The 22,904-nt window shown below is 36.6% G+C and overlaps 1 protein-coding gene across 2 annotated transcripts in view; it reads right to left on the bottom strand.

Annotated features, from left to right (window-relative positions):
• Positions 1-488: 488 nt before the first annotated feature.
• The window catches only part of LOC121325232 (insulin-degrading enzyme-like), a 41,056-nt gene continuing 18,640 nt past the window's right edge, over positions 489-22,904 (bottom strand). Inside the window, exons 12-25 of one of the 2 annotated variants that reach the window (XM_041267614.1) lie at positions 22,420-22,522; positions 21,279-21,401; positions 20,944-21,026; positions 20,002-20,146; positions 15,293-15,403; positions 13,993-14,113; positions 12,792-12,883; positions 11,984-12,095; positions 9,734-9,901; positions 8,941-9,213; positions 4,987-5,048; positions 4,380-4,452; positions 2,916-2,983; positions 489-2,559 (exon numbers count right to left, since the gene is read on the bottom strand). In XM_041267614.1, coding sequence (XP_041123548.1) covers positions 2,464-2,559; positions 2,916-2,983; positions 4,380-4,452; positions 4,987-5,048; positions 8,941-9,213; positions 9,734-9,901; positions 11,984-12,095; positions 12,792-12,883; positions 13,993-14,113; positions 15,293-15,403; positions 20,002-20,146; positions 20,944-21,026; positions 21,279-21,401; positions 22,420-22,522 — 1,630 coding nt within the window. In that variant the 3' untranslated portion in view covers positions 489-2,463. Of the gene's footprint in view, positions 2,560-2,915; positions 2,984-4,379; positions 4,453-4,986; positions 5,049-8,940; positions 9,214-9,733; positions 9,902-11,983; positions 12,096-12,791; positions 12,884-13,992; positions 14,114-15,292; positions 15,404-17,338; positions 17,484-20,001; positions 20,147-20,943; positions 21,027-21,278; positions 21,402-22,419; positions 22,523-22,904 lie in introns of both variants that reach the window. The other variant, XM_041267615.1, reaches the window with a different exon arrangement.

Raw genomic sequence — 22,904 nt, 5'->3', positions numbered from 1 at the left:
GGATTTCAGTGTGGTCCAAGTGGACTTAATAGTTGCGTTAGGTCCCAGGGGACTTTCATCCAACAGGGCTTGGCTTAGATTTGATTTGACTGGTACCTGATTTATGATGGTACAAATTGAAATTCTTGCATCTTCTGGAAGGGGAAATAAACTAGCAATCAAATAACTTGCTGGTAGGAGCAGCTAATGATTGTTTTGAGCTGTTTCTTGCTGTTTTCAGAATGTTTTCCTTTTTTTTTAGGGGTAAAAAGTAGCATCTACTTCAAAATATAGCTTTGCAATCAGTTCGCCTTTATGAACGTGATTAGCAGTTCTGCAGCAAGTTCTGATACATTGGGCAGTGACCCAAGACCAAGATCTGGGACAGCATAAATTAAGAAATGGGATTCTGAGAAACCAACATGATGCTTATGCATGTCAGGGTGCTGGGTAGCATACAAAGCTGTGCAATGAGTGATACTTTGTTTTTCTTCACAAAAACACAAATGTCAAGTTACATTACGTTTTATTTTAAACCAAAAAAAAAGTGCACAGTTCACATCAAAACAAACAAAAACCACTTGATACAAATCAGTTATCAATGTAAACGACATGTCACCTATTTTAAAAACAAACGAATGCATTTTCCTATTCAAAAGCAATACATGTGAATAACAGGTTCCAGAGAAGCTTCTGTAGGTTCTTATTGCTAAAGAGATGCTGCACCTTTGGATTGATCCTAAGAATCCATGGATATGCCTGAGTCATTACAAAGTGGTAGCTACGCCAAAGTTGCTAAACTTAGTAAAATGCTGGAACGTCATCAGAAAGCTTTTGTTCTTCTGTCTTGTTTTGCCTGGTAAAGACTCTAGAAAATGCAGCATAATAGTTAGGGCTGGCCTGAAACAGGTTACATGATCATGCAAGTTAGTTACAACAGGAAACCAATATTCCTTTTTGAATAAATTTGGGTTTGCAGTTTTCCATAACCATTGAGAAATGGCCACTGTGCTGGTGTATCAGATGATTACATGACAGACTAAAGGGATGGGCTAAAAAAAATTAAATACACTTACCTACCCTGCATCAAAGACTCCTCACTACATTAAAAGTTATCATTAAACACTTTGCACTCTGACATTGAAACAGCATAGCCCTGACTGCTCAAAGGCCCTACACCCTGTTAACTGTGTTGCAGGTGTTTCTAGTAAAATAGTGATAAACAGCCTCTGCATTTTCTTAAACTGTAGTTATTAATTAAACCACCTCTACTGAATTGAGTTTTATTGACTTACTGTAGACTCCCTTGTAATAACTGGTATACTTGCTAAACGAGACTGTGACAAACTCAGTAGTACATTTAATTGTGTAATGAAAATTGACAGAAACAGTGCTCCACATTTAGGAATCAATATATCATAATGTATTTCTATTTAATGTAATAAAACCAAAAAAGAACATACTAAACAAATGTACTGCTGGATGCTGTTTAGTTTAAAAGGGAATTGTAAAACATTTAGTAAACATTTAAACTGAAAAGTAGAATAAAACATTTGAAATGGAATATGCTAAAATAACTATTTAACTTGGGGTAACGCTAGAATCTACTTAGCCATTTGGTAAAAAGTTATAATACTTAGCATCAATCAAAATGGTTTAAATTAAGAGATTTTGTTATTTTAAAGAATAAAACAAACTGAAACCAAAACTAGGAGCCCTGAGAAGGTGCTTTGACAATTAAAAAAAAAAAAAAAAAAACTGTAAAAAGCATTTGTTGGGAAGAAAATAAAAATGATGGAAAAACCTAAAAGGTAGTGAACACGTATCTACAGACCATCCGAGAAGCACAGTTTAAAAACGAGCTGCTCAAATGGTCCCAACATTTTACTAGTTTAAATAAAAATGTCAATGTCCAAAACTTGTACAAAGAATAAATCTCTGGAATATACTTCATATAAGGCAGATGTTCTATCAATAAGACCTATTTTCTACATTAGTGTGTCGCAGGACTTTACAAAATAAAGTGGCTTTGAGTTTGATAAACCTTCAGTTGCCAGGCTTTCCACCCACGCGGTGACTAATAAAGCTTCATTCAACATTTTCAGCATTTCAGAAATAAGTTTTCCCCTGACTTATTTTTAAGCCTAACAATACCTTCACAGCACTAAAATCAAGGTTTTGTTTTCTACTAAAGCAGCTTTCCACAGAACAAAACTCAAAATACCCTCACGTAGGATGATACCTCAAACTGTTTATCAGCCTTATGCTTTAAAAATTGTTGAGCACCCTACTTCACAATGTATACTTTTATTAAAATAAAGAAAATGTTGCATGACTTCTAAACCTCAGACAGCAGAGCTGAGCTGTTCACGCACACATTCACACACACATATATTCATTATTATAGCCCAGACAGTCCATTGCTTGTAGCTGGATCCCCCCTCCTCCTCTCTCCTTCCAAGTGTGCTCGTCCCCTGCTTTCCCTCACAGTTTTGCAGCCATGAAGTTGATGTGGGGTTTGGCCAGTGGGAAGAGCGGTAGGCTCCTCTTGAACTCTGTCATGTTTTGAACCAGAATAGGCTAGGAAAGAATTCACAAAGACAGTCAGAAAGCTTGCTGCTGAAAATCAACTACAACCCGTAATCGCATTACGCAGCAAAACCTGTTGCTTAATTAACATGTTTCATAATGCTTAATATAGAACCCAGTCATGCCCTATCGATACGGCATGTACATTACAGTGGTTTTTGCACTTAAAAAAATAAACAAAAAAATTAAAAAATATCTAAAATATCAGTAACTTCTAAGTAAATAAATACAATAAGTAATAAGTAATAAAATACAATTTTATTATATGTTAATGCAAAAAATGACTACTGCCATTCAGTGCTACATTGTATATCATGCTATTAACAGTATAGATTGTACTTATTCACCTGAGGCAGGGATGGTGCTGGTGCTAGATTGACATCATTTTGACTTGGGAATTCACCAACCACAGGGCCTGGGAAACGAGCACATCACAACTTACAACTGTACAGTGGCTTAAAAGTCGCAGTTCACGGGTATGCTGGGAAAAAGTAAATCAGTCATTTCGACTTGTAGTACTTTAGGATACCTGGTGGATAATAAAGTTAACTAAGATCCAGCTTTGTATTAAAAAAAAAATAAATGATCACGATTACAGGAGGCTGTGTGGCCCATTGGTTAAAGAAACAGGCTTCTAACCAGGAGGTACCCGGTTCAAATCCCAGCTCAACTACTGACTCATTGTGTCACTTAACCTCCTTGTGCTCTGTCTTTCGGGTGAGACGTTGTTCTAAGTGACTGCAGCTGATGCATAGTTCACACACCCTAGTCTCGCATCTTGTAAAGCACTTTGTGATGGTGGTCCACTATGAAAGGTGCTATATAAGGATTATTATTATTATATTATTACTACTTATGTGATGTAAGACTATGTTCTGCTCCTGAAAAACAAAGCACTACTGTATAACATACTATGCTCTTATTAAAACTGAAGTAATTGTATTTTGCTCTTAATTGTACTGTAATTCTTGATATGTATGTTATTTTGTATACAACTGTAAGTCTCCCTGGATAAGAGCATCTGCTAATAAATAAATAAATAAATAAATAATAAATGCTGCTGAGAAACAGGAATACATCCTTGAGGTAGAAATGGATTCAATTAAACCTCTCATTTTAAATGAGTTATTTTTTTATAGCACTACAGCCAATATGTATTTGTCCAACGATTAAAAAATAAATAGAACAATCAACATTTGAAATATATTCATTTTCAATGTGCAAGTAAAGGATTCAAACTAGAAGGATTAATAATGCAGCTTTGGAAATATTTTTTCACAGCACTTCATTCTAATTCTGTTGGCCTAAACATTCTGCTTCAGTTGCTGCACTGGGAATTAGAAGAAAAAAAACAGATAGGCAAGATCTGACTTCTGAAAGACGCGTTCACAGCATTCACAGCAAATCCTTGAATTTCTGATTTCCACTCGTCATTTGTACAAATAAGAGTAACAGGGCCCCATGTCACTGTTAAGATGTTTAATTGGGTGTTAAAATAAGAAGAATCGTCTACATTTTTCCCTGACAAACAAGAAACTTAACAAGGTACCGTGTTTATTTACAAGTTGTACTGAAACCAGAAGTCCGCTTCAAAATACTTGGATTTTTTGTGATTGTGACTCCATGTAAATATAATATCAAGTTCAGCCCACTAATTCCTTTGTAGAGATTTGACCAAGACTGGTATCTGTATTTATGGAGTCTAACTGGAGAATTATGTAACTTCCATAAGCATGTAAGCAACGTTGTAAGCGTGTTCTTTACATTGGTCACCTCTATTGTTTTTATCTCCCCCAATGTGAAATACTCACATGAATCCATTTCCCTGGACAGGACGTGCACAGACACTTTGTGTCTCTTGGGAGCGTCCACTGCAAGCAAGTCCTGCAAAAAAAGTTAAGAAGGGGTTATTACCTTAAAACAGAATGGCAAAGCATGCTCTTAGAACAGAGAATTACAATGTACAAATTCGATAAACTTTTTTTTTTTTCTTTGAGAGTCAATAAGAAAGTAGAGCCGACACACAAATTTGAGAACAGTATGTTTTACTGCCTTCCTTATTTATATCACTATCGGATTAAATGAAAAAGCCAGTACATGTATAAAACTTAGCAAATGTATAAATAAATTGACTTCAGCGACAAAGTGAAAAAGTAATGGGGTAAAAATCCAAGCACTTGTAAGAGCACTGCTCTGTTACCGAGTTGACAGATACTGTTTTGTTAAACCTTGGTTATAATATTTTTATATGTATTAGATTGTGCCCAGTTTTCTTTCTTGATTAACATATTCAAGGACTTGCATTTTGAAAATCATCTATGATCAAGTCACTCTTTGTTGCTTGGTGACATGATGTGGTGAAAACAGTGGCCTTATCCAATTAACTAATTATATCGAATTATATATAAATGCCCTTACCCTGTAGAACTGCATTATGCTTTCTTTTGTCAGTGTTTTCAGATATGCAACTTCAGTATTATCTGAAAACACAAAAAAAAAACAATTTTCATTTCAACATTTATTCATCTGAATATCAATCCAATTTCAAAATGTCTTACACACATTTTCTCTCTCGAGTTTTACAAGTACATGCTAGGAATGTGCTTTAGGTACATTTTTATTAACATTTAAATGCTATGCTGGTGTCAGCGTTTAAACATTTAAACCATATCTACATACACCCACACTCTTCATATTACATTCTGATGTATACCGACTGCCCTGGTTAGTATTTTCCAAGCACAGAAACCTCTATATAAGCAAATAACGTTTTAACATCATAAAGACTTAACTACAAGTGTAAAAAAAAAAATTGTTTGGTTAATTTATGGCCCTTAGTTGATTAACCATAGATTTATCCGTGCACATTTTTTATAAAATTAACGATCTTACAGCAGCTGCCCTGCCTGTAATACTAAAAATTCAACAGAATCTAAAAAAATAATAAGTAGCAGCAGGAGCTCAATGGGAATTTGGTCCTTTTAAAAGCATGTGTAGTATTATTTTTATCTCAGTAAATGTCTCTCTTCGTATTTGAACTGCGCTACTGAGATGCACCTGTGCTGGCCCTGTGGGCACAAAGTGAATAAACAAAACAATTTTTTTTTTTTTTTTTTTTTTACATTTGATTATATTCAAAAGACTGGTTTGTTTTGGTTATAACTAATATATATATATATATATATATATATATATATATATATATATATATGGGTTTTTATATATATATATTGGGTGTGTCGAATGTACACAGTCTAAGATAGTTACGATTCTAAAAATGCACGTAAAATCAATGCATTTTATATGAAAGTCCATAGTGTTCACGGTGTTTGTCTTTTGTTTACAAAACACAAATTTACAAATTATTATTAATTATTAGTAATATAATATTAATACTTATTATTATGATTAATAAAACTATAGAGGAAGAAAACATGTTCTTTTGTATCTATTGACCATACATAAAAGGCATTTTTTTTGTTTTGTTTAACAAATTGATTTGCGTAAAACTGTACTGGTAAATTAAAGCCTACACATCACTTATGCATTTTTTGATTTAATTAAAAAAAAAAAAAAAAAAAAACTTCCATTTAAATGTTATAAATTGTATAAGTGTTATTATATTATATTATTATTATTCTTTATGATTATTATTATTATGATTTATTATTATATCGCCTTTCAAGTTGGACCACCACCATCACAAAGCGCTTTACAAGATATGAGACATGGGTGTGTGAACTATGCATCAGCTGCAGAGTCACTTACAAGAACGTCTCACCCGAAAGACAGAGCACAAGGAGGTTAAGTGACTTCCTTAGGGTCACACAATGAGTCAGAAGCACTGAACTTGTGTTTTCGTGGTACGGCAATTTTGTTTGCCAAAATTATTTACATACTATGTTTTTTTCGTCCGGTTCCTCAAAATAATTCCAAAACATGGCTTTGCCTCATTCCTTTGTTTAGGAGATGACATTTTATTAAAATATAACAAAACGTCACAAAAAATGCATTTCGTACCCCATGTGGACTGCACCATACCACGCAGACACAGCATGAACACAGCGCACAAATGAAGTGCAAGACTGACTGAGAATAAAGCACGCCCCAGTGTCAATCTTTCTGTTGCACAATTAGAAATACTACTTGCAGACAACTGCTAAACCCCTATCTTTTTATAATATCCGCCCTTACTGTGGCAGCACAGCAGTCGGACATACGATGGACTGCTGTATACGAAGATAAATTCTTAAAATTAACACTGTGCGTTTGGTGAAACTTGTCACGTTACCAGTTATGCGTCTAGCATATTATTCAACGTTTGACCACTTATTTAGAGTTTATACATTTAAACCTTTAAAATTCCCATCCCTAGTACATGCAGGTATTTTTTCAGGATACCGTAGCTTTAACTTTGAATTTACAGCCATAGTTTTTAGAAGACAGGAATAAGGATGCATTTATCATACAACTTCATTCTGTTTTAGATAATCACAGTGGCAAAATCCAGTTTTGAAAAACCTGCAGAGCATTCTATCCAAAACATTGCGCCCACAGGACACAAAGAATGCAGATCCCTGGACTCACAGTTGAATTGAATATATAAAATAGAGCATTAGTTTAACTTCCTGTCCAGTATTATAACTGAACAAATAAAATCAGGAGATGGGGTCAACTACAATGTAACTGCAGTTGAACCTTGGCACAGCTGCGTTATTCCAATTGCATTTATATCATATATCTAATTGATTACAAGTCAAATTACCTGTTCACATTTATTTATTCAATCATCATTCTATGTTGCTTTTTAGTGTAATTGTAAATATAATTGTAATTACTGCAGCATAACTGTAACTAATTGAACAAAATAGCACTGCAATTGTATCTACAGAAAACAATTCCAAGGTAACTAATAATAATATAAATTGACCACAGGTCTGCAAATAACATGACCTTTTAACAAGAAATAATAAGAAATGGCTAAAACAAGAACACAAAAAAGATAAACTGACCATTGTGAAATCAAAAACACTACGTTTTGAAACTGCCAATGGAAAACATTTTGGCTGTTACCCTTTAAAAACACAAAGTGCATTATTTAAAGATGATGAATAAATAATGTGGATATTGAATTTTAGTTTCCCAGTGCAGAGAGGCTGAAAAGCCAAGGTGCTGGGAAGCAGCAGTCCTATTTCACAGGGGAAGCAGTAAGAACACACAGCTTTATTAAACTGGGCTTCTCAATGCAAATCGATTGTCACAGCTCAACCGATGGGAGAGAGGGTGACGCACACAGGCAATTTACAGAGCTATTGTTTTCTTTAATCCTTCACAGACACAATAAAAGCCTGTGTCAGTTCTGCCCATGTTTTCTAAACTGTAACATTTTTTTTTTTTTTATGTTTTCCAGTCACTACTGATATATCATATATATTATACAATATTTTCATAAAAACTACACATTGAAGCCTCCTTGTTGGATCTCCTTTAATTCAATCAAATATAAATAATACTTTTTTCAAGAAACAGTATGTATTTTGACTAGAGATACACGTAGAAAGAGTTGTATTAAAATAATACAGATTTCCTCATAACACCCATTTATTTTACAATATCTCTGCCTAAACATAATTGCATCTTTTTATACATAAAAGAAATTCACTTAGCCCAAGTTCCCTTATCGTTGAAATTAATTTTGGAGCCCAAACAGGTACAAATCAGTACCAATTTATTAGGATAAGAGTGCATTTCTTTTCACAGCGAGTGCAGTAAGTGTGATGAACTGGATGATAGGTGTAGTCATTTTCATCCTGTGTCCTACAGAACCAATGACACGGAACTGCAACCCAGGACTCCCGCAACATCCTAAATCAATTCTTACTGGTTTGGTAACAACGTATTTAATGGAGACATGCATTCGTCAATATTTTTATATTATACTGACTTGCTTGTTTTTAAGGATGAATGGACAGGTTTACTAATATATGCCCAGCTTTGTACACTCATCAACTTGTGGTAAGCATTGGAAACAAATGGATTCACTATTGGATAGGTGGTTCTTTAGATACAAATGGTGGGACAGACTGACATAACATCACATTCCAGGATTCAGAAGCTCTTAACACTTGCTGAGCATGTGACATCACAACTGTGTAACTCTAAAGTGTGACAGCCAGTCTCCTTCACTACCTCTCTGAGCAGCACTTTAAGAAGAAGTTACGAAACCAATGACATTCTGAATTTGTCATGTACAACCATACTTTTTAGAAAAATCAAAACGACTGGCTATGTAATAGGACAGACCACTTGCTATATGAATAGTGCAGCAATACTACACAAGTCACTTTCCCACATTCCCACATTGACCCTTACCTCTGTCGAAGTTGTACTGCTGCGAGATGATCTCCCCCCAGTACTTGGCACACTCTGCTCCCAACTTCTTGGGCTTGTCCAGCCGGCGGATCGCCAGAGCTTGGATGTGTTTCTGGAAAGCCTCGTCGTGCATCTCCTCAATGCTCTTCTCCATGGTCTTCAGGAAAGCCTCCACTCTGCTTTCCAGGTAGTGAGGTGCCTTCTCTGACTGGATAATAAAGCGCAGGCCCTGGACACCGTTCGCTCTTCGAGGTCCGCTGAACACAATGTACCCTAAGAGACAATAAACCAGCCACAATAACACTTGAGAATGCACTTATTCTGCTAAACTTGTAACTGTGGCTATGCAGTTTTACCCCAACCCCAGACAGATGACACAACTTATATGCCATGATTCAAATGCAAAAACATTGCATCTCTATTTGTTACTAAAGATCTGACAGGAGTAGCATCACCTGGTAAACTAAGGAACCATTTGTCTTTATCTTGTGTTTACTCCTGCTGGCAGCGTGTAACAATTCCCTCTAACCAGGTGCTGCTGCTTGATTATTTCTGTACATGCCTGTTCAACATAATCATTCTAAAAAGATAGAATAATTATCCTAAAGCATTTTCTTTCTACAGGTTTGAAGATGGAAGTCTGTCCGTCACCATCAGATGATGTCAATTGATGTCAAATCTTAATTTACATTTATATAGTGCAATACCAAGCAGTCATGGAAATCCTCTTTTGGTACAAAGTAACAGCCCCCCTGCTATAAATATAAGGAAGCGTGAGCTGCCCTTCGCTCACCCAGCTGCTCCTTGGTGCGCAGGGTGTTGAAGCAGGGCTCCGAGATGATCTGACAGAAGAGCTCCAGCAGCATGTTCTCATGGGTGTTCTGCATGTCAGTCTGGTAGTAAATTTCAATCCCGCAGTTATTGTGAACCTCGTTTCTCTGCTGGTAAACAAACCAACCCCCTGGAGAGGAAAAAAAGGATCATCTGCTATAATCACATCAGGACATGATTAGTCACTATGATGGGACAACCTGACATCATTTTGTTGACTGTTAAACACCACACGACTTGAAATGTACAGATAATACACAAGGGAGTATTTGAGGAAAATAAACGTGTGACGTTATCATACATCCCTTTAAGTGATGACAGAACATAATGAAAAAGTCTGGAGTAGACTTGTGGGAAACAAACACAAAAGGAGACACAAGGCATTGGTAAAGTGTGCTGTTGAGGCAAAATAGGATCCACGGCCCTTACTTGGGATTGGATATATATATCATACAAAAATAGATATACCATTACATCCATTTTGGCACTATTTACCCACTTTTACCAGCATGCTAAAAGTCCAGAAAATCCTCTTTCAGCACAAACAAAACTTTACAAAATGACATCCCTGATATAACTAATTCAACAGGTTTAGCATCCTACACTGAAAAAGAAAAGCAAGTGGTTCTACAAGATTGGTGTGACGGGATACTGTTGTTATTTCAAATGTATGGTTAGTTCATAAAAAACGCCAATTGCAACGAACCACAAACTTCCGGGTGCGGATTAAAAATGTTCCCAATTGCCACGAACCCCAGATGATGAGTGCTGCCCCCTAGATGTTCCTGATATCTGGTACTAAATGAAACCACCAAGCTCTTTAGATTAAGAGTTACTGTATTAACTCAAGTTAAACGAGAAACCTCATTAAAAGCTACGTTTTCTGAAATGAAACCATTAATAAAACCGATATCAAATATAGAATACAGAACATTTTTCTAACATTTAGTAGAGCTTTCAATTTTTAACAAGGCATGAAATATAATTAAATAAAAACCCGATAACGATACACTTTTATTAGTCACTCCAAGGTCGCTAAGTTGAAATCATGGAGGTGGATATTGTTTTTAGCCTACTGGGTTGGATATTAAGCCGTCTTCTTTATATTACAAGTGTGCCTCATTGTTCCTCGATAGGTGCAAAGATGTTAGGCGACCAGTTATGTTTTGTATGCTTTGATTTGCAAGCTTTCTGCTTTAGTTTTATCTTTTCACAATTGATTTACTGGTCTGCAGTGGAGTTATCTTTCTTAGACCTGAATATCAAGTTAAGTAGGGACAAGTGTCCAGTCCCTTTGGAGACAAAGGAATTCGGATTTCATTGAAGGTGTCCAATACTGTGGACAGTATTTGGAACTTGAGTGAACACTTTCTGAATATTCCATTTCTAATGTGTGCTCAGTGTAGTCTCACAGGGTTTGAAAAATTACCCTTGTAACTAGGTACGTCACCAAGGTCAGCTTTCTTATAAAGCAGAAGGCTAAACTTTGGAAGACTGTGATAGAGACGTCAATTAGTAAGACGCTGCAGCTTTAAGGATTTCTTCTGAAAGCTGTCATGCACAAGAGTCTGTGCTCCCCAGTGAGTTACATAACTAGAGCCATGTGTGCTAATTGAGTTTCAGCACAAAACTAGCTAGTGCACATTCCTGTTGAGCAGAAGAAAAAAGAACAATATGCAGAATAGTTCCATTTAATTAACATCAACTGTATGACTGTACCACACAGTTGTTAACGAGTGTGTGTGTGTGTGTGTGTGTGTGTGTGTATATATATATATTTTTTTCTCTTAATGAAACTTCTCAGAGATGGAAGCTAATTAAAACACAATGGTGTTGCTCAGCATGTGGTCGATGTGACATTTAATTGAACAGCATTAAAGGCACTATGCACCACATCATTTTCTTTTAATATATTACATACAAGATGGTTGTTACCTCACCAAGTAAATATTGGCAAATATCTGTTTCTTGTAAAATGTTTTAAATAAAATCAGTATACAGAAACACATACAATTAATAGTAACCTTAAATAATAAAGCAATAGGATTTATGAAAATCATAGATGATTAAAGTAAATGCAAAGCAATTCCTATGAATTGATTGTAAATTCTAGTAATTATTTAGTAATTTAAGTAATTCTCTTTTGAGTGGTAGCCTCTAAGTAAAATGACTTGGCAATGCAAAACTAAAAAAAAAAAAAAAACGGAGTTACCGTCAGGAATTTGAACCTCTCTGTACCGAATCAGCTGGCTTGGGAGCAGTGGCTTGACGTGGGCATGCTCAATAAGCTTGTCTTCAACCATCTGCATCATACCTAGAGCTGCCTGAAATGAAAGAAGACACGCAGGCTTAAGCAGGCACATGTGCACAAAGAGGACTGTAGTTTGAGATACCACGTATTTGTATTTCAGAGGGTTTATGGTAAAGGGACACATCCCTGTCCTTATGTGATATCTATCAAAAGTTATGAGCCCACCCCCCCCTCAAAAAAAAAAACACCTAGAGCCACAAGTCAGTCACTTTTGATCAGATCACCTCCAGAACCAATTTGGAAGAAAAACCTTCAAGATGGTTTCCAGACAGCCATATTAGACAGGAGGTCACTCAACATATTCTGCATTAGTGACAGCTACACCTTCCAATCAATAGTCCCAAAAACAAATCATAGAGCTAGAAATGTGTCAGATACTCTTAAGATTCATACTCTGTCCCTGACGTGAGAAGGGGACAACGAAAAGTTGCACTGTTCACCAAGAGCTCCAACCCTCTCTTCAGAATCAAAGTATTAAAAGGTTCCCCCTTATTTCTAACAGGACAGAGCTACATAAGAGGCTTGCAAAGTCGTTGAGAATAGGAATCGCAGGGTTGGTGTGATATGGGCATACCATATCAGTATAAAAACTTAGGCTAAATTAACTAAAGTGGAATTCCAGTTGAATTATAGATACAGTGCAGCTCTGCAACCTATTCACACAGAAAACAAACAAGGCTTTTCTTACAAGGGGAGACAGCAAACCAACCTGTTTTGTTATATTTCCATGGAGAAGTGCTTCAATGTGTAACCGTGACAACAGCTGAGGTATGAAGGCCTTGAGGCGAGGAAGAGTGACATCTGGAACAGATATTTAGACAGCTTAAATCAAATCACAAGAGTTTTTAAAACACTGAAGCAACCCCATATAAAAACGATACACCGTAACACTTTAAGATTTAAGTTTAGATTCACAATGTATTCTTCTCCCTTCATTAGATAGGCTTTTGTCTCTGAAAGCACTTCTGTCATGCAATAAATGTATTAATGGGGACACGTCAGTACATCCAATTGCACACAACGTTTGACCCAGACTCCAGGGAAAGTGTTAAGTGCGACAGAAGAGCATTTACTAAACAAACTCGCTCTCCAGGGAACACTAGTCTGGTCTGACAGAAAACGTCTCAAGCCATTACACCAAATAAATAAATAAACAAACAAACATTAAAGAGACAGGCAGATCTGTGAAGGTAGCCATGACCACAGGCCAATACCTGGTTTCACATTATTAAGTAAAATCACAATACAGAAAACAAATTTAGACACAGCAGCTGCCACTTAGTCTAAAAGTGGGCTTATCACAAGTAGATGTGTAAAAACAATATTAAATGTTATAATTGTACATATATGAATGTACAACACAGATTTCCTTTGATAACCGGGAAATTTTTACATGTCATTATTATTCTTGCAGATAATTAATTTGTACAAACAAATTAAAAAAAATACAAAAATACAAAAAGAAAACCATGCTGTCATGCTATTGCTCTCCCCAAAACAGACCAGAGTTGTCCAACTGATACCAAAATACTGCTCTTTTTACACAGATATGAGGCCTCATATTTGATGGGTTTGAAAAGACTGCAAAGGCATTTCGCATTTTATAGAACATACCATCAGCTGGAATGTAACAAAACTACTGTGTGTTAAAACCTGGTAAACATTCAATAAGCAATGTCTTTGTTTTTAGTAAAACCCAGCCTATTTGCATACAATACCATAAACATTTCTGGCTCCTGTTCCTTGGTTTGGTTCTTTCAACCAAAGAGGTTGGGCAGCTCTGAGTATGCAGTAGTTAAAAATAAAATAAAAATAAAAAAAATCATAAAGTGAGGAGATATTCTGTGTGCCAGTGGATAAGCAATATGTAACGTGATGGTCGTTTAAAAGACTTGACAGCACGGTCTTACCATCCAGAGCCTCTTTGAGTTCATCTTTGGTCCAGGCCACCTCTGTCATTAACAGTCTCAAGTAATACATGGCGTGCTGGTGTGGCTGCTCAGCCCGGAAATTGTTTAAGGATCTCATGTACTGGAAGGAGGAAAAAAAAAAGGGATGGAATAATTGCCAGTCCAGTTTGTTTACATCCTCCCTAGAGTAGTTTTAGCTGCAGGGACATAAGCTTCCTCTCCCCCTAACCTGCTTCCCACCATGTCACTCTGTGAGCTTTGTGTGTGCTCTTGCTACTATTGAACTGCAGAAGTGGGGGGTTATTAAAGCATACTGTTAAGCAAGCAAACCTGATTTAGAAAAAGGGACGTCAATGTTTGGCTCATGGCTTAATTAAATAAAGCCTCTTGGAAAAATGTAGATGTTAATGTCAATTTATAGCGGACAGTACAGTTTATAAAGGTCCCCCAACCCCCCCCCACCCCCCAGCTTGAAAAACACTCTCGAAATGTGTCAATACATTGCTGACAATGCGCCCTTCACAAAAAATAACCATTTGATGCTTGTCTACAGCTGTTTTCTGTAGCGCTGTACTTGAAACGAGGCCAGGCAACCACAACAACTGCTTCTATGGAATAAAACAAGCTAAGATTTTAAAAGGTCCATACCCCGTTTAACCAAGGTGATTTTTTGTGTCAGCTTGTCCTTCAATAATTCCTGAATCCAGATCCAGCTAGATCCACAGTTTAAAATGCCAGGCTGCCAAGAGAAGTTTTAAGTACGTGTGACAGAAAAGAGCCTTATTTTACATAAGGGGCATACTGTCACATTTCCAGAGATTTCATTTTTAAAGCCAGCAGTGGTCCAAAAAGAGGTTTTTATTGACACTTAGGTTTATTTTTCTACCCACATTTTGTTAAACTGATATTTTTAACACAAGCTATTTTTAAACTGGGATAAGGCACTTCACTTTTAAAAAGCATGTATAAATTAATTATAAGCTCCACAACTTCAGAGAGGTTCGCAGTTCACCTGCAGGTCCTGTAGTGCAGGGGTCTCTAACCCTGGTCCTGGATAGCCCCTATCCAGTAGGTTTTATAGGTGTCTTTACATCATCAGTAGCTAAAGATCTGGAACACCTGTTAATCTTGACTTGTTTAGCCAATAAATTGGTCCAATTAAGTAACTGAGCGATTGGTTGAAATGGAAACCAGCAGCCACGGTAGCTCTCCAGGACCAGGGTTGGGGACCCCTGCTCTACAGCATTACTTTGCACACATCAGGTCAAGCCCTTTCATTAATAATGCAGTGGAAGCTTACCGCCTCCTTAATGATGTCAAATCTCTTCTCGTCAATCTCGAAGGTGGCCATTTTCTCAACGATCTTCTTCAGCAGAATGTGCTGTTTGTCATTATAGCCCTTTACAGAGAGCTGTGGAGAGGCATAATAAACAGTACTCAGAAACAAAGGGGGTGGCAAGGGTTAATAAAAGCTACCAAGTGTTTACCCAATGTATTCATTCAATAAGATTCACTTTTAATTGTGTAGAATATCTTTTACAGTACACAGAAACTGTAATAAATCAGTCAGGCATAATTATACAATAGGCACCAAATATTTATGCTCCACTTTCCCTAACAATTACACAGTAAAAACCTAAGTTGACAGGTAGCTGAAACAGCTCTGTAAATGGTCAAGCTATATTATTGCCATGACATGAAACACTGAAAACAAGCCTTTACTCCTGTTCAGATTGCTTTACATTTTTTGTATAAATCCTGTTTTCAGCTGAATTATAGAAGTAAATACATTTTAAAGCTTTAAAACTAAATTGGTAGTAGTTTGTTTCTGTAGTGGAGAAAAATACATAAAAAAATGCTATCCCTACTGTCCCTCCATCCACCACTGTGAGTGTTACTGTTCCTATCACCAAACCGCACAGAACTCCATCTGCTGTGTAGAAGCTCCCTATTAAGCTAAAATAATGCATACTGAATTCAGTCATGTGCACCTATAGATACAACTGCTGTTTACTCCCTGCATTGTACAGCAGTGATACTCCTCCATATAAGGAGGATTTGAATACCATGCGAGTAGGAGTAAAAATAATAAAGAAAACCGGTCTTGTTAACATGCAGTGCTTCTCTCTACGTGTTTATAAGAAACACTGAGTCTATTGGCACAGACAAGACTTGTGTATTTTGCATACTGTATATATCTGGCTATAAAACTAAATGAAATAATGACGATACAGATACTGCATAAAGATTTTTTTTTTTTAACTTGGTTTGCTTTATTTCTTTAATAGAATTATCATAAATCTGCATTAAATGAAAACAGTGCTATATCAACTGTCAAACTGCATCAAAACTTTTACTGTGCATGCACCACCTTGTGGTTTGTGAGACATGTAGCAGCTGCTATTTATTTTTTCATGCATTAAATTTGCATTTTCCGCTTGTCTGAGTCATCATGCCTCCTGATGTTTGGCTAGAATCCAACATTCAGTCCTCCGGGGAGTTTAATACAGCAGAATCCAGCAAGTGCCAGACATGTTGCCTTCACTGGAACATGCACAATGGACATGACAATGTTAGGGTCACCAACTTGCATCCTTTCATTTAGATTTCAAGTTTATCAAAATATAGAATATGCTAAGTATTTTCCTTACACCTAATATTTCAAATTATTCTAGAAAAACTAAGGAACATGTCATAGTGAAATGCAACAGCGCATTTGTTCCAATTGAATGCCCCAACAGTTCAGTTAAAGAAGTGGAACAAGCCTTTAAAATGCATTTCATTTCTTGCTGAAGACTACTTTACTTCAATTTGGGAAATCCAGATTTGAAGTAACATGCAGTAGCTTGTGGCCAAAACACTGAGCTGACCTAAAGCACAAGAAGTGCTCGAGTACCAGTTTAAACTTTCCACACCTGCAATGCACATGGTACTTCTAAAAAGTGGGACTTTACAAGCAAAGAACAAATATATTCTTCTAATAATGAGTGGCTATCAAATCAGCCAGTGGCACCTCACAAAGACAGAGGGAGCCCATTAAAGTCTGCACACTCCTGGAAAATGAAAACTTGGATACGTTTAGTTGTTGAAGCAGTAGCAGGAAAGCACATAGAAAAGGAAAGAAAACCACAAGGCAGCACCTTAAAACACAGCTCAGAGAAAGAGACCCTCCCTCATGTTTTAACATGCACACAGCTGTTGTGTACAGCGCAGTGTCAGACAGGTTACACTGATGAAAGCAAAGGGCTGACAACAAACCTACAGTGAACTGCAGGCAGCAAGTGCATTCTTCCAACACTCCAGTCTCAAGCTGCCTCCCCTCCTTTCCCCCCGTGTGTCTACTTACAAGGACTGCATTCATTCCTGAAGCTACAGTATAGACCAAGCCTGAGAGCCGTGCTGCATAGGTATACTCTTTTAAATCATCCTTCAATAACCTGAGAAACAGGTAAGTCATGTTGCAATGGAGAGGGTCGGCATATAGGTAGTGACTAACAAAAATAAAGCAAAAAAAAAAGAGACATGTTTGGGTTTTTTGTTTTGGTGTGGGTGCGCTATCTCCAGTCTGGATGAGGAAACTAACTGAAGAGTATGTATATGCAGCTTAATGACCAGCTTACAAGTCAATGGGAGGAGGGTGGGTGAAGAAGGATGGGGGGTGATCAGGAAAAAGGAATTCTAGCTCAAGAACCTAAGAAAGAGGTTTCTCTTTTCCATTTTGGTGAATCAAAATCCATGGATGACAGGATTTGGTTGGGTTATGACATTACCAACACTTAATTTTAAGAATGTCCAACCATCAGTACACACACACACAAAGTTAAACTAATCTAATCCAACTCCTCTACATATCGACATTCTGTATAAATCAGCATGATTTTTGCATCCTGACCAAATCCCTATTAAAGTGAATGGTGCGATACCCTCTACAATCCGGAACCTGCCTATTCTGGAATCCAGCACGGTTTTAAAGTCTCTTCTGCCTAAAAGCAATTTAAATCTGAATTGATTTATGCAATCCTGCCCCAGGTCATGTGATTTTTCTTTTCCAAGTTTAAAACTAGTACAAAAAACAAGTCCTCTTGGCACAACTGTGAATTGTACAGTTTGTGCTTCTCAAAAAAGCTGAACATTTACCAAAACGTTATATGGTGCCGGATTGCAGTCAGAATGCCACTGATTTTAGGCAGAAAACCATGCCGGATTCCAGAATGGGCAGGTTCTCGGAGGACAACGCAGTTCTGGGCAGCTTAAAGGGTAAGCAAGCAGGCACCCGGCCAGTCTACAGGGGTCACTGGTGTGTGGTAAGCAGAGGACTCACTGGCGAACTTGAGCCCTCCCCACCCGGGCGATGCTCGGCCAATTGTGGGAGGTCTTGTCCACGGTCGGCAATGGAATAGCCTGGACACGATTCGACGACCAACAGGCTATAGGGCACATCCTGCGCTCCATGCGGAGTGCCTTTGCAGGTGCGCCACTTGGGAGCCCCATATACCATCTTTTAAGCAAAAAACTATGACAAATAACAGTGTGAAATGTAATACCAACACATCTTTATCAGGGTTTTTTTTTTTTTTTTTTTTTTTTTTTATAGTTTTTTATAAGGCTGCTCATCTATTAAATAATCTGATTTTTAACTATTTTATTAGAGGGAGGTAAACAAAAAACTAAACCACACACTTACATAGCCAATTGAGAAAGTATTTTCAATGGCAATGGACAATTTGGTAGTAAAGCTGGGTGAACTTAATGAACGGATGTAGCTCACCCCAAAATGAATACTTATAGTTAAGGATACAATTTTGTCAAGGTGATTTTTAGTACATTTCACGGGCAAGTTACGGAAAAAAAATCAAGAATTGACGGAAACGTCCAACATACACAAGAGCTTTTACATAGTACACAAAAAAAATAATATAAAGACTACTGCTTTTGACTGCTGGCGAGTTTAAATGTTACTTTAGAGAACAAAACTTAAAGGTCCTTTCACACCAACGTAACATTGTTTGTTTTTTTAGAATACTGTATGATGCAGGCTTTCACACCGCATAGCAAAACAGTGTCTGAAATTCTTTGTGCACGTCTGGCAATCATAAGAACAAGACATTTAAATTGGTTGTTTGAGTAGCCTAAAGAGCACTGCCCCTTTAAAAATAAAAAACAAAAAAACAGAGTTGAAAGGTCAAATCACACAGACAGCACAGTGTCCAAGACGCAGGGCATTACAAAGATAAGAAAAAAAGACAATTAAGAGATAAACCTCTCATTTTATCTACAGTTAGCAGGACATTTTAAAAAAAAGCTGTTCAAAGACAATCTAAAGTATGTTGTTTAGCAATGTTTAGTTTTAGAGAAAGTGAGTAATTATTTTCAGACTAATTGGGTGCACTACATTATATGAAAAAAAGTATCAAGAAATTTCATTAATATTTTATAAAGATGCAAGCCCACTTTTTTGTTTTAAAAAAACTAATTAACAAGAGTTGTATGTATGTGAAAATCACAACCGAGAGTTTACAGAACCATACGATCTGTGTTCATTTACATGGTCGCTCAGCTACAAAATGCAAATCTCACTGACCTACATATAGCTAAATGTAAATGTTGTTACATACACAACCAAACAATTTACAGACAGACAATCACATTGTATTTTCAGTGTATGACATGCCGCATTTTAAAGGAAATAAAGGCAGTGCCTAACCAAATGTACTTTTGCATCCATTTCCAAGATTTCATGGACTTCTGTTCAAATTCATAATTTTCATGATTTCCGTGACAAAACCGTATCCTTACTTTGAAGAGCCAAGATCGTGACTGGTCAGCGTGTCAAAATATATCAATTCATCATTTGCCTCCAAAATCAGTTTATCCATCTTATACTTTGATATGAATTATTCTGCTGGCAACTCTAAATAAATCGCCACTTTCAAAACCTTTCAAACCATCATGGAAAACAGAAATCACTTCTTGTTTCTTCAACTAATCAGATTATGTTTGAGTACTTACATACATTCCATAGATGGTATTTTGAAGGTCATAGCTCAAGCCAGCTAACTCTGCTGCATATGCATACTCATTGAGAGAATCTTTAAGGAGCTCAAGGTACAAATAGGCCATGTTACAATGCAATGGATCCACATAAGCAAATGGGCTGAAAAGAGAATGTCACAATTAAGATGTATTCCCCCCCCCACCCATCCTGTGTGGGTTTTCAATCCCACATCACTGGACCATAAATAAGACATACACATGTCTCCATTAAAATACAAGCTGGTCTATTTTAATGATCTAAACTGAATTTTTAAACCTGTTTTCATGCAGTCCTTGTACTGTATGTCTGTTGCATGTAGTATTATTTACGTGGATTAACAAATCACCCTGGTTGAAAACACAAGCAGGACTGATACAGAGTTAAAAAGGCTTCTGTTCAGATCTGCCACTGTTCGGATCATTAAAATACACTTTACGGTACTTGGCCTATACCTTGCATTTCACATTTAACCCTAAGCCAAATATATTTTTAGTTCAGTCAACAAGTAACATGGTTTAAACTGGACAGCTTAAGCATGAGCCAGTCTTGCAAAACAATCTAGCAAGAAAATCATAGCAATTGAGGCCACCTTTTAAACATTTTATATCATAAAAAGAAAAATCAAAAGTGCAATGTAAAATACAATCAATTTTAAAATGAGATCACCGATTTAACAATCCAACCCGACAAAGAAAAAAAAAATGCCCCCCACTCCCCCCACCTCCCCACCTAGTCCCATCAGTAAAGTGATACTGATAAAGCATAAGGATTCTACAACATCTAGCAGTTACAGGACAGCTTGATGAGACACAATAACATGCATGTCCTTGTACAATATATATATACCTTCCTAAATATGGAATAGCACATTCACTCCAACAAAGTGGTAGCTGCAAGAATTAGTGCCGTGTACATACCTGAAAAACTCAAAGTTGAGGCAAGCTTTTGGCAGGAAGAATTTGTCATCCTGTTTAAACCACACTTTGCTCATTGCAGTGTCCTGTAGTGAAAGGTGCATGTGTATTAAAATTGCAGTGTTCAATCGTACATCCAGTTAGAGTAAAAAGTTTCACCCAAATGGTTTGTTTTATAGGCCCTTTTAAACGTGAAGTTATAAGTAAAGACCAGGGTAATAGACAAACTCTTTACATTTTCAGTTTCACATATAAACCTTTACAGTAGAATACGCACAATTTCCAGGTCATTTGCATTACAAATGCACTGAACAGATTCTGTGAACAACGTCCTGTACCTTTATAAGAGAAGGGAATAAAGGAGCATCCTTTTCCAGGGGATAAATTTCAAAGTTCGTAGGGATAAATTCATTCTTCATGGGGAGCTTAAACTTTCCATTTAGGTCAGCATTTTGCCATTTCTACATCAAAACAAAACAAACAAAAAGTTACATTTCTTAAAGCTGACTTAATGGGATCCTCGACAACATTTAAGTTGGCATGAGGGGCAGACCTGGGGTCAATTATAATGTCACTGTAATTGAACATTGGCACACCTGCATAACTGTAGTAAATATACCATACAATTGTCTATTTGTGATTTATTGCTTGGTTATTTAGAATAGAGTAAATGTGTTAATGTGTGTAGTTGATGTTATCTAGTAGTATAATTACTGCAGAATAACTGTAGTTGAACTGAATAGTATTTTAATTATAATTCCAGCAAACAGTGCTGCTGTAATTGTTATTATAGATTACAACTGACCACAGGTCTGGTGAGGGAATGCAGCACATCTTACGGATGCAACAGATCTTATACAGACCACATTGTGCCCTTCACCAGCATAGGGTACAATTACTTAATGTCATTGAATGGATAATTATTATATTAAAATGTCTTATTTCCTGTGTTGTCCATATCTCAGAGATATTTTTTAAAAACATAATCACGATTGTCATAAATCATCAACTTTTACTCAGGAGAAATAAAATTAAAATTAAATTAATAAAATAAAATTAAGTTTTCTTTGTTGTGTTTTCCTTTTCTTGGTCTTCTCGTATGTGAATTTCAAAAAGGCACATTTTCAGTACTTGGAATTTTTGTAAATAGACAAATGCCAGTAGTTTAAAAGACATACAGAAAATTCTGGGAAAGTATGGGTTGAGATGCAATTACAGTACTTATCCACATATTATAAGATTATAACAGTTTTTATTTACTTATCCTTCAATTACAATGATGCAATTAAAACCAACATGTGCTACCTGAAAGCCTGCACCTGAATTTCAATCACAAAGCCTTGGATTACAAGAAACAGTTCCACATTAATTTGGTGACAGACAGAGGGACTGGATAGTCACACTGAATGGAAACTTCACTGGGCACTTTCTCTCTCTGCTGGCTCATGTAATCAAATTCCAATTCCAAGCACATCTCACCTTGATGGTCTCTTCTGGGATAGCTTCCTGCTTGTAATGTGTCCCATACCATTCTTCTGTCTTATCAGTTTGTCCTTCAAATGATTTAGAAACTACTGCCACCCTAAAACAAACAACAATAAAAAACAGAAAGGTGATTTAATGCAGATCTTACACACATACATATACTGTGTTGTACTGCCACCACATCGCCTTTGAGCCAAAAAGAAAGATTAGGGAATTAGGAGTCTGCCGCTTGACCTCAACTAAGCAAGGCTGGGCCTGGTTTGTACTCCACAGAAAATTATGTAGTTCTTCAGATGCTTGTAAAATGTGTGTGTGCCATGTATTGAGGACAACTGCCTCCACTACATCCAGCTAGGAATAATAAACAGGTGTTCTGACTCTACATAACCAAATGCTTCAGGTTACATTATTTTCTGTTCAACACAAGTATGAAAAAAAAAAATGAAAAAAAGGATTTCAGTCTGCTTTGTTCAGAGCTT

Source organism: Polyodon spathula, chromosome 13 (assembly GCF_017654505.1).
Source record: "Polyodon spathula isolate WHYD16114869_AA chromosome 13, ASM1765450v1, whole genome shotgun sequence".
Taxonomy (NCBI): Eukaryota; Metazoa; Chordata; class Actinopteri; order Acipenseriformes; family Polyodontidae; genus Polyodon; species Polyodon spathula.
This window is presented reverse-complemented; position numbering and strand designations above follow the sequence as displayed.